General features: G+C 62.6%; 2 protein-coding genes across 2 annotated transcripts; one reads left to right on the top strand and one right to left on the bottom strand.

The window, feature by feature from the left end:
- Positions 1–4,241: 4,241 nt before the first annotated feature.
- Positions 4,242–5,352, top strand: MNEG_3504 (hypothetical protein; the record flags this gene model as incomplete). Its single annotated transcript, XM_014048022.1, has 3 exons — positions 4,242–4,333; positions 4,659–4,788; positions 5,143–5,352. 3 exons carry the CDS (start codon positions 4,242–4,244, stop codon positions 5,350–5,352), a joined length of 432 nt encoding a protein of 143 aa, XP_013903476.1.
- Positions 5,353–5,851: 499 nt separating this feature from the next.
- Positions 5,852–8,300, bottom strand: MNEG_3505 (hypothetical protein; the record flags this gene model as incomplete). Its single annotated transcript, XM_014048023.1, has 6 exons — positions 5,852–6,031; positions 6,350–6,438; positions 6,921–7,123; positions 7,353–7,429; positions 7,660–7,761; positions 8,271–8,300. The coding sequence occupies 6 exons, from the start codon at positions 8,298–8,300 to the stop codon at positions 5,852–5,854; spliced, it is 681 nt and encodes a 226-aa protein (XP_013903477.1).
- Between the last annotated feature and the right edge of the window lie 1,933 nt (positions 8,301–10,233).

The following is a 10,233-nucleotide window of genomic DNA, read 5'->3' on the forward strand; positions in this document are numbered from 1 at the left end:
GCCCTGAAACAGGGGCGGGGGAGGGCGCGGCCTGAGGGCGGGCGGCCTCAGGCGGCTGCCTCGCAGTGGCCACGATTGGCAGTGGCACCCGTGACTAAGGGGCGCGCGCGTGCGACCCCAAAGGAGGGCGCTGCGGGCCGGCCAGGCCGGGGCGCGCGCGTCTTGTTTTCTGCCGGACACACGATGGGTTGAGAACCACACTTTGATGAGCCGTGACGTAGAGCCGTTATGCCGTTATCGCAGCTATCTGCTGCGCGCACTTGGGGGCTGCTGTGGCCCCACCAATGATTATGGACGCGTGACACCCGGGTTGGTAGAAGCGCATGTGGCACCCCTGAGCCGCTAGGCTGTCTCTGCACCCCACGTGAAGCCTGGGCTGCGCAGGCGCGCCCGCCACACATATTTCAATCGAGAGCGGTCAGTTGCATGGCGTGCTGTATTGCTTGTGTGAGAAACATTGCTTTCGCCTTTGATTCATGTAACACAACCCTCACCACCTCAAGGTCTGCCGCGCACATCGCTTGGACTTGCGGGCGATATGCTACATGAGGGTTACCAAACGCCACTCCAGCAGTCAGCATAGCCCAAGGGAAAGCAGAGGGTCCAGCAGCGGCAGAGGCAGACGAGGGCAAGCAATACAAGGTCCAGAATTTTGCGTCGCGCGAGGCATGAATCCAACAAAGCGTTCAAGTGCGGAGGCCAGTGCGCCCCATACACACGCCCAGGCGGTGCTGGACAGCACACAAAGCTTTGCTGCTCAATATCAGGATGCAACCAGAAGTTGACCACCTGAATCCAGGAACCCAGCTGCGCTCTGCCTGGCGCCGCGGCCGCCCGTGCACCTTGCAGACTCGGGATCCTCATGGAATCTTACAATGTGCGCAGACGTACAGTACGCACGCCAAGGCACTCCGGTGGTTGACTGCACACCTGCTCAGACGTGCGTTTGAGTTATCCAGAAAGACTTGCGCACATGTGTCGCACGACAAAGATTTGATATCTTCAGGGCGGGCGGTGCACGTGCATGTGAAAATATGTGCACGTGTGGGTGTGGATGCGGCGGATGGCCGCTTGCTCACATGTGTGCGTTTGGATATGCAAGTGTCGAGTCAAGTGCAGAGCGTCAATGCATGGATGCAAAAGTTGGTAGCAGCCGTGGCGGGTATGCATAGCTTGTCAGTTGCTGTGTTGGATAAAATGTTGAATGCACAAGGCCGCACGCATTGGCGCGCCAGCTGGTGTGACAAGGGGCGGCAGTGCCGAACGCCTCTGGAAAGTGGTCCTGGGATCATCAGAACGCATCCAACACGCAATTCACTGAAGAAACTTCAGCGTAGACCACGGCCCTGTTTGCGTATATTCGCAAACGGGCAGAGGCATGGGGCCGCGGGGGAGGAACGGCGGGTCGGCACATCCGTGATCAGGCGCTCCCAGCAGCGCATGGTTGCCGCCTTGCACCGTCCAGCTGGCAGGGCGGGGGCGAGTCGACTCTGGTCAACTCTGGTCAACCTTAGTCAGCCTTGTTCTCAATGAGGTTTGCCATTGACTCCGACTGCGGCAAGCTGTAGTGCCGCTCCGCCGTCGCCGCGGGTTCCACCGAGCGTTCCTTGGCCGCCAGGCGGCTGAAACAGCAGCCGAAGCAGTCGAACATCCAGCCCATGCCCTCGCCTTTGTTGTGCTCTTCATCGTTCTGCGCAGTGGTGCGGATTGCGTCGGCGAAGGGGCGCGGGAGGGGTTCGGGGGGCTGAAGCTGCCCCCAGGGAGCATGCTGGCCACAACGAGGCCCATGCACGAGATCACTTGCGCCTTATGGGCTGCAGCCCACGGCCTGGAGCCTGTCATGCACATCCACTATTCTGCAGCGTCGCCTGCGCTGTCACATCGTCGGCCTTGCAGGCCCCGTGGTTGCGCCGAACCCCCTCGTCCGCGCATGCCGCCTAAGCGCGCTCACCGGTCTGTGGGGTGCCACAGGGTCATACTCGGGTGCTTCCACAAACAGGTTCTTGCCGCTGGTGGGGGGGGGTGAGGGGCAAGGGCAGGGGATGGGTTGACGACAGGGATGGGGATGGGAACAGGGACGGGGATGGGAATGGGAATGGGTATCGAGGGGAAGGGTTGTGAGTGTGGGGCGGAGGCGTGGGAGGGGCATTACAAGGGGCGGGGGCTGGAAGAGTGCTGTGTGTTTCGAAATGGGGGAGCAGCACACGCGCGGTATCAACTGTGAACAGGACAGACGTACCTGTTTGAAGTGCGATGCTATATTTTTTGCGTGCAAGGGTGTGCGCTCTTTCACGGAATATGGGCACCTCAGGCGTCAGCGCAGCGCCAGAGCGCGTGCAGCAGGCGGCGCATCTGAGTCCAATTCCTTCTACCGATGCTGTTGCTCCGCGGGCCATTGCGCATTGGTACCCTCATACATGTGAACAGCCAAGCAATCCCGCCCAGGGTCGACGCGCTGTGGCGAATGAGCAGCAGTCTGCGGTGTGACAGCCGTTTTTCGGTGACACTGCAGAGAACGCTCCACACACGGTCAAAGCCCACCTGGGCGATGCTACAAGAGCAAACGACTTGGATTTGCTGAGCCCCTCAGGCTTGTCGTCCTGGACAGAGCTCGAGATTGGCGTAGACATGGTGGCGTCGGGGAACCAGTTCAAACTTCGCAAAGAATTGATTTGATCCCCTTGAAAGTGGACATCACTCAGGACGGGCAGGTTCACTTTGCTTGCAGGTGGCTGACTCACATGCTGCAGTTTGCATCAGGCTCTGTGACAAGCTCTTTTAATTAGAGTTGTGGAGATGTTCGCTTTTTCGTGCGCCCATGACATGAGTGGTTGTGAGGAGCAAGTCAATCGCATCGACCGTATGTTTGACCGCTGTTGACCTCCCCTGCAGGACTTGCTTGCGTATCAAATCCATTAGCCACTGCGGATGCGACGCTCTGCCCTTGGATGGACTTTCTATTCATTCCCGCAGCTGAACTTGCTTAGCCCCTCACTGCCATCAGCAAGACCACGATTGTGCTGCTCATCATGTCCCTTGGCGCATCCATACCTTCATGGGTTGGGGCGTCACGAGCTACAACACACCCTGTGCATGTTTGAAGGGTAGCACCATTTGCAACACTGCATCAGCGTTAGTTTCTTTTAGTTTTGCAATGACACAGTTGCAATATGCAGTGACGCAGTTGCAGTTCAGGGAATCCTGCAAGCCAGAGTGGTTGATCCCGGACGGGGAGGCGATGCAGAGTCGGTGGGACCACGGTGGACAGGGGTCATGACACACAGGTTGTCACCGTGATGCCGCCTATCAAGAATTAGCTGTGCTTCCACAAATGCTGACAGTTCCTGGTGTTCGCACGTGCAGGCAAATGCCCACACAGCAGACCCTTGCAGCTGGGCCCCACAACTCTGCTCTGTCCTGGGGCACTCCGACAAGCGCAACATGCTGTGACATGAGAAAGCTGCATTGCCCAACTGGTAACTCGCTATACGGTATGCAAGTTTTTCATGGAAGTGTGAGCAATGGCCTTGCCATGTGCTGCTGCGAGCCGCCAGCTGCGGCTACCAGGCTGCAGCACTGCGCGTTGGTGGTGTGCTGCGTGCCGTGGCCCGCAGGTGTTCTCTCCTGCAGCCACCAGCCAGTGTATTACAGTGCTATTTTGACCCGGCACGCGCCCCCCCCCCGACCTAGAAAGGAAAGCTGCTGCACCCAGCCTGTGTGCGCTCGTGCACCGCCCTAGCGCGACTGCGCAGCTGCTGGCAAGGAAGCTGCATGCCTGCGGGCTGGCCTCGGCAGAGCTTTGCACAGCCAAGGGCGCGCAGCGCCCACCAAATGTGTGGTGTGCTGCGGCAGGCGCACAATATAAATAGTCATTGTCCATCGGACATTCAGCCTGTACGTAGCTCCATCAAACATCAGCTTCGGACTCTGCGTCTCAGATCAACCTCGCCACGAGCTCGCAGCTCAGAATGCCACCCAAGGGCGTGGAGAAGCACAAGGGACCTGCTAAGCAACTCACAGCGCAAGGTACGTATGTGCCGAGGCCCCTGAGACGTCGTCGTGTTGTTGCGGGATGATGATGCCGCCGTTCGAAAGCTCGTACCCATCAATACTATTTTACAGCGTCCAGAGGATGGTAGGGACGTCCTAGGTTACACGTCTGAAGTCACGGTGCCCAGCTGCGCGGGACACGTCCTTCGCCTGCGGCGTCGGGCCCGTTTGCAGGCGCAGGCGGCACGACCATGACGCTGGAAGCGCTCAAGGCACAGATTGAGCAGGCTGTCAGTAACCTGGCCACCAAGATGGAGCAGGGCAACCGAGAAACAAACCGCGCGTGAGCGTGCTGGTTCGCCTTCGAACGTACGGTAGCAGTGCAGCAGCGCAGACGCCTCGAGTGCTGGTCTGCCTGCAACATGCTGACAAGCGGTGTGTCTGGCGCCCCACGCATGCCACGCGCATGAACCCCGCTGCACGGCTATGAAAGAAGGATGACGAAGCATCAGGTCCTGATTGCAGTGCAGGCTGGTCAAAGATTATTCAGCGACATTACCGCCTGCGCCATGAAAGCGAGCGATATGCATGCCCGTGTATGTGTGCGACGCATGCATCCATGCACGCGGCACGCCCGCCCTACCAACCCACCGCCGCGCCGCATGCAGGTTCAAGGCGCAGGCCGGCACTCTTGAGAAGATGGCCGGGCAGCACTATGAAGCCACCGTGGCGGCGCAGCAGGCGGCGGCGGACAGCATGCAGGTCGCGGGGGACGCCCATGCGCAGGCCCTAGGGGAGGTGCGCTAACACCCATCCGCGCCGCATGGGTATCGGATGCAGCCGGCATCGCCATGCCGCTCGGCTGCAGCTTGCGAGACCATGGCCGGTGCATGCCCCTGCGCTAGCGGCATCTGGTGTGTGCATGCAGCCATACGTGCGGCCGGTGTGGTGCACGTATGCCACTATGCCACTGGTTTTTTTGCTGCCGGGCGCAGCCTGCCGTATCCTGCGGTGACGCCCGCCGGGCTGCCCGCAGCGCCCGCAGCACCGCAAGCGCAGGCACCCACATGTTGCTGTCAGACAAGCCGTGCTCCACCAGCGCGCGCCCCGATGCCCTGGTGATGAGCTGCCTGCCGCCGCGCCCACACGCAGGTCGCCTCTGCGGGCAAGCGCCTCGCGGGCGGCCTGCAGGCCAGCAGCAAGTCGACCCTGGCCGCGGCCCAAGCGGTGGCGTCACAGGTGGCACGAGACGCGGGCCAGCTTGCGGCGCAGCACGGCATCAGGGCGGGCGGTGCGGGCGGGGGCGGGGGCGGCCCGGCGGCGGGCGCGCCTGGCGGCGGCCGGGGGCGGGGAGGGGGTTAGTCTGGGCGGTGCGTGCTGCATGGCTGACCACTGGTCGGCCCCTGGCAGGGGGTGGGGGTGCGGTAACATGGTGCAAGCAATCCCGTGTAGGGGCAAGGGGCTCGTACCCCGACAGGCAGATGGCGGGGAGAAGTTGTGCAGACGGGCGAGGGCCGCTAGCGTTTTGTGTAAATGCGGGCGAGTGCCGCCTGGTGGAGGTGCGGCGTGCGCCGGCCTGTTCCTGGCCTGGCGGGCGTGGGTGCAGGGGTTTGAGGGGGGCGAGCATGCAGCTAGCAGCTTACTGCTAAGAAACGACAACGTTACAAAATAAGCTTTCTCAAGGTCCACTCTCACAAAAATTCGCTCAAACTTAGGTGTGATTTGCCAGCGTAAGCATACAGCACAAGCGGGTCGTTGCGACTCAGCTCACATCTCTCGCCCCCTCCCGTTCAGCAGCGAAAGCCCGCGCGCGCTTCCGTCAAAAAGCCGCGGCGCACCGCACCGCGTCACGCCCCCAGCTTCACCGCCGCCGCGCGAACCCGAGCTCGGGCAGCCCCCACTGCTTCCCGCTGCCGCTGTCGCCGTCCTCCTCCTCCTGGGCGCCGTCGGACAGGGGGAGGCCGTCGGAGCCCCACTGGGCGATGCCGCCCTTGACGTAGGAGATCTTTGAGTAACCGGCCTTGCGCAGGAAGTAGGCGGCCTGAGGGGTTGACCAGCGTGAGTCGCAGAAGTCGAGAAACTTCAAAATTGCTCGGATTTACAACGAGTATATGGCATAACGTGCAACAGACCGGGGGCGAGCAGGGCAGCAAGGGAAAGGGGGGATGAGCGGGCACGGGTCATGGCTGCGGCGAGGGCGCCCGCTGCACCCAGCGGCGCCGCCGAGGAGCGGGCGCCGCGCAAGCACAATGCTGGGGTGTCCCATCCAAGCGGCAAGGGGGTTGGGGGCGGGCGAGTGGGGAGGCGTCTTGCGCCCGCATCAGGCCACGGCGGGGCCGCATGGCGCGGCGCGCCGCACCTTGAGGGATCGTGACTGGAAGCCGTACATGGTGCCTGACTTGTTCTCCAGGCTGCCCCCGTTCTCACACAGCAGGATGACCTCCCTGCCTGCAGTGGTGACGTGTGTATGTGTTGGGGGGAGGAGGGCGCGCGTTTGTTGGAGAGTGTGTGGACGTGTTTCCCTGCATGTGCGTGTGTGTGTGTGTGTGTGTGTGTGTGTGTGTGCGCGCGCGCGCTGTAGGTGTGAGCACTGCGACCGCATCATGCATGCGTTCGCAATTGTGTGTGTATCTCTGTGTGGATATGCATCGGAGGCATATGTGCAAGCACATTGAAGGGGATGAGCACATGTGCTTGCAAGCATGCATGCCCGCATGCAATGAAACTTGAAAAAGGAAAATGACACTGGATGCGTTCTGATTCGGATGCTCTCTGATGATGATGACAACGCAGCGTGCCATGCAGCCCAAGCCTGAAATGTGCAACAGCAGCCGCGGGATCTGGAAGCTGGGCCAGCCGCAAATTGGGGTGCGCATTGCTCACATTAGAGGTGACGGCTGGCCCCCCTTTTCCCCCCGAACGCCGCTCACCCTTGGGGATGGCCTCGGCCGCCTGCTGCGTAAACTCTGTGTTAAGCTGGGTCCCGTAGATCCCGAAGAACCCGAACCCCAGGCGGCGGATGATGGCCGCTGGGCTCCAGCCCTGGATCGGAATGTAGAGGGGCACGGAGATCGCGCCCTCTGGGTGGAGGGCGTCGTACTTCATGCCAAGGCGGACGTCCACCAGAACAGCGCTGCATGGGAAGGGGGCGGGGGTATGTGCATCCGTCAGCACTGTATGAGGTATGGGCAGGAATGTGTGCATCATGTCAGCACGCACTGCATGAGGAAGGGGCACGAGAGTGTGCGTTGTGTAAGCATACGCGTGGGGCTGTGCCTGCATGTTGATGGGCATAGGGCAAGTGCATGCAAGGGGAAGGCACTGCTTGCTCTGGGGAGACGGCGCCGCTTTGCGCCTGTTACCTCTTGCGCTTGCCGTAGGCGGCCGCAGGGGAGACGCTGGGCACGCCGCCGCTCGCCACAAGGTCGCGGTACACGGTCTGGGAAGCGGGGCGATGGGGGCCCGAAAGGGAGCGGACAGCCATGCGTCTTGCAGACAACAGTCAAAAGTTTCGACGCGGGGTGGTTGTGCCAACACTACCCAAGCCGATTTCCACCGACAATGACTGCCGCTGGTGCGGCGCGGCCGCCTGTGTGCTGCTCGCTCTGACCCGGCTGCGGTGCCTGAAATGCAAGGCTGCCGGTTCTGAGCGCCCATGTGATGTCGCACCTGCCAGTCCGCATCCTCCTTGAAGCTGCTCTTGAAGATCGGCGCCAGCCCAAACGTGCCCACGAACGACACCGCTGACGCACCGATAGCCCAATAGGCAATCTAGCGATGACGGGCACACCCCGGTGGTTGCGACAACGCAGGATCAGCATCGCGACGAGGCGCAGCCGGCCCGGCAGGCGCACGAGTGGATCAGGATGCAACGAGGCAGGATGCAGGGGGGTCCACAGGGCCGGCAGCTGGTTGGCACGTGAAAATAAAGCAGGTACACAGGGCTCGGCGGCATCTTGTTTGCTTGGCACAAGCTGTGCGGCCCACCGTGGTCCCGTCAACGCCGTCCACCGGAGTCGCTGCCGCACAAGTGGACCGTGCCGCGCGACGCAGGCGCGGGGCGGCCACTGGCACAGCTACAGAGCGAGCACGAGGCTTCGCTGACTGAACATTACGCTGCGCCCTCGAGTGGAGCTGCATCGTTTGCAGATTTTCGCCGGCTGCGTCTCTGACCGCGCTGCTACTGGCCTCACTGCCACAAGATCCGCAAGTTTGGTGACGATCACGTTTCAGACCATTTCAGTTGCGCTGGCAGAGATCAGCTGCGTCACTCGGCTCACCCCAGTGCCCCGCCGAGACACCCCGACCATGCAAGCAAGAGGCCTCAGTATGGTACAAGTGTAGCGAATGATAGTATCATTGGAAAGAACTTGCATGCGATCTACAGTGCTGGTCGCAAAAATGCAAACCACGCAGCAGCAGAGGGCAGGCTCCCAACGCAGCCATGCAGCCCTTCACAAACCCACTCGTCACCGTCACATCCAACGTAACGCACGCTCGCTTGCATCGCGCCGCCGCGCCGCCCCCATAGCAGCGGCCGCGCTCCCGCCCACGCTACCGCCTGTCATCGAGGTGCGCCCTTTGCCTGCTCGGGTGCTCTCGCCTCCACATCCACTCGCCATTACACTGCACAGATGTCATCAACATACGCCTGCGTTCCTCTTGTCCACATCCTACACGCATGAGATTCCAACCCCGCTTGGGCCCTTCTAACCATTACTTGTCTCCAACCCCCAACCCCAGCCCCTGCTGTCAGCCGCGGCAAGCCCACACCCCGGCCTGGCCGCCGGCGTCGCCGCCAACACGCTGGTCTTCACGGGGGGAATCCAGGTCCTCCTCAAAGGCCTGACCTGGGAGGGCGTTTTCAACAGCTGGCTGCTGGGGACGGCGGTCTTCTCGGCGTTTGGCGCCGGCGGGTACCTGCTAGTCTGCCTCTACTTTGTGTTCGGCACCCTGGTGCGATGCGCGCGCATGTGTGTGTGTGTGCGTGCGTGTGTGTGTGTGTGTGTGTGCGTGTTTGTGTGTGTGTGTGTGTGTATGTGTGTGCGTGCGTGCGTGTGTGTGTTGTGTGGTGTGGCGCTGCCTCGCAGAGGGAAGTGGGGCCCCGTCGGAAGGGGCTCCGGCAAGCAGGGGCCTCAGGGGGAGCTGGGATGATGCGGCTGCGGGCAGCTGTTCGCTTCTGCGTGGCCCACGCCTGCAAGAGGGTGGGTGCCTGCCCAAGCACAGCGGCCGACCTGGACCCTCCGCGCCGTTGCACCCCGCCCCGCCCTATCATGTTCGCACCCCGCCAGGTCACAAAGGTCAAGCTGGAACAGAAGCAGAAGGAGGGCATCGCCGAGGCGCGGTCCGGCCGCAGGGGCGCGGTGAGCGGCCGCGCCCCCTCAAATGACACCCCTCCCATGCCCCTGCATGCGCGGCCGCCCCCGCCCTGCCCGGCGCGCGCCCCTCCCCGCCCCCGCCCCTCGCACCGCCCCTCCGCCGGCCGCACGCCCCACCCTTTCCTTCTTCACCCACCCCCGCGCGCCCTCACGCGCTCTTCCCTCTGGCGCCCGCGCGTGCTGCCAGGGCAGCGTCTGGGGCTCAGGGTCCGCGGGCACGGCCTGCGCCTTGCTGGCTCTGGCCACTGGGAATTTTGAGCTGTGGCAGGTCGGATTTGTGGCCAGCTTCACAAGCAAGCTGTCAGACACTGTGTCGAGTGAGATCGGGAAGGTGCGGCTTCAAACGTTTCGGGACGAGGCATAGGGGGAGAGGAGGGGGGGTGCAGGTGCACACAAGCCCGCGCTATGTCTTGGGGAGGGGGTCGTGCATTGAGCGGGCGGGTGCAGCAAATGCTTGTGGCGGATGGGGCAAGGCCTAGCTTGTGCATGCAGGTACGCAAACACACGCACGCACGCACCCACACACGCATGCACACACACAACTCCAACATGCGGCGCCGCGCCCCTGATCGCACACTCGCACACACTCACGCGTCCAACTGTCCTCACATCGCGACCCCCCGCTGTCTGTCATCCGTGCACGCCCGCACATCACTCGTGCGCCACGCCCCAGGCCTACGGCCAAACTACCTACCTCATCACCACGCTGCAGCGCGTGCCGCGCGGCACAGAGGGCGCCGTCAGTGCCGAGGGCACGGCGGCGGGCGCGGCGGCGGCGCTGGTGTTTTCTCTGGTTGCGTTGGCAGTGGGTCAAGTAAGCCTCTGCGTGGCGGATGATGTGGGTGTGGGGTGGGTGGTGTGTGTG

This window comes from Monoraphidium neglectum (assembly GCF_000611645.1).
Source record: "Monoraphidium neglectum strain SAG 48.87 unplaced genomic scaffold scaffold00442, whole genome shotgun sequence".
NCBI lineage: Eukaryota > Viridiplantae > Chlorophyta > Chlorophyceae > Sphaeropleales > Selenastraceae > Monoraphidium > Monoraphidium neglectum.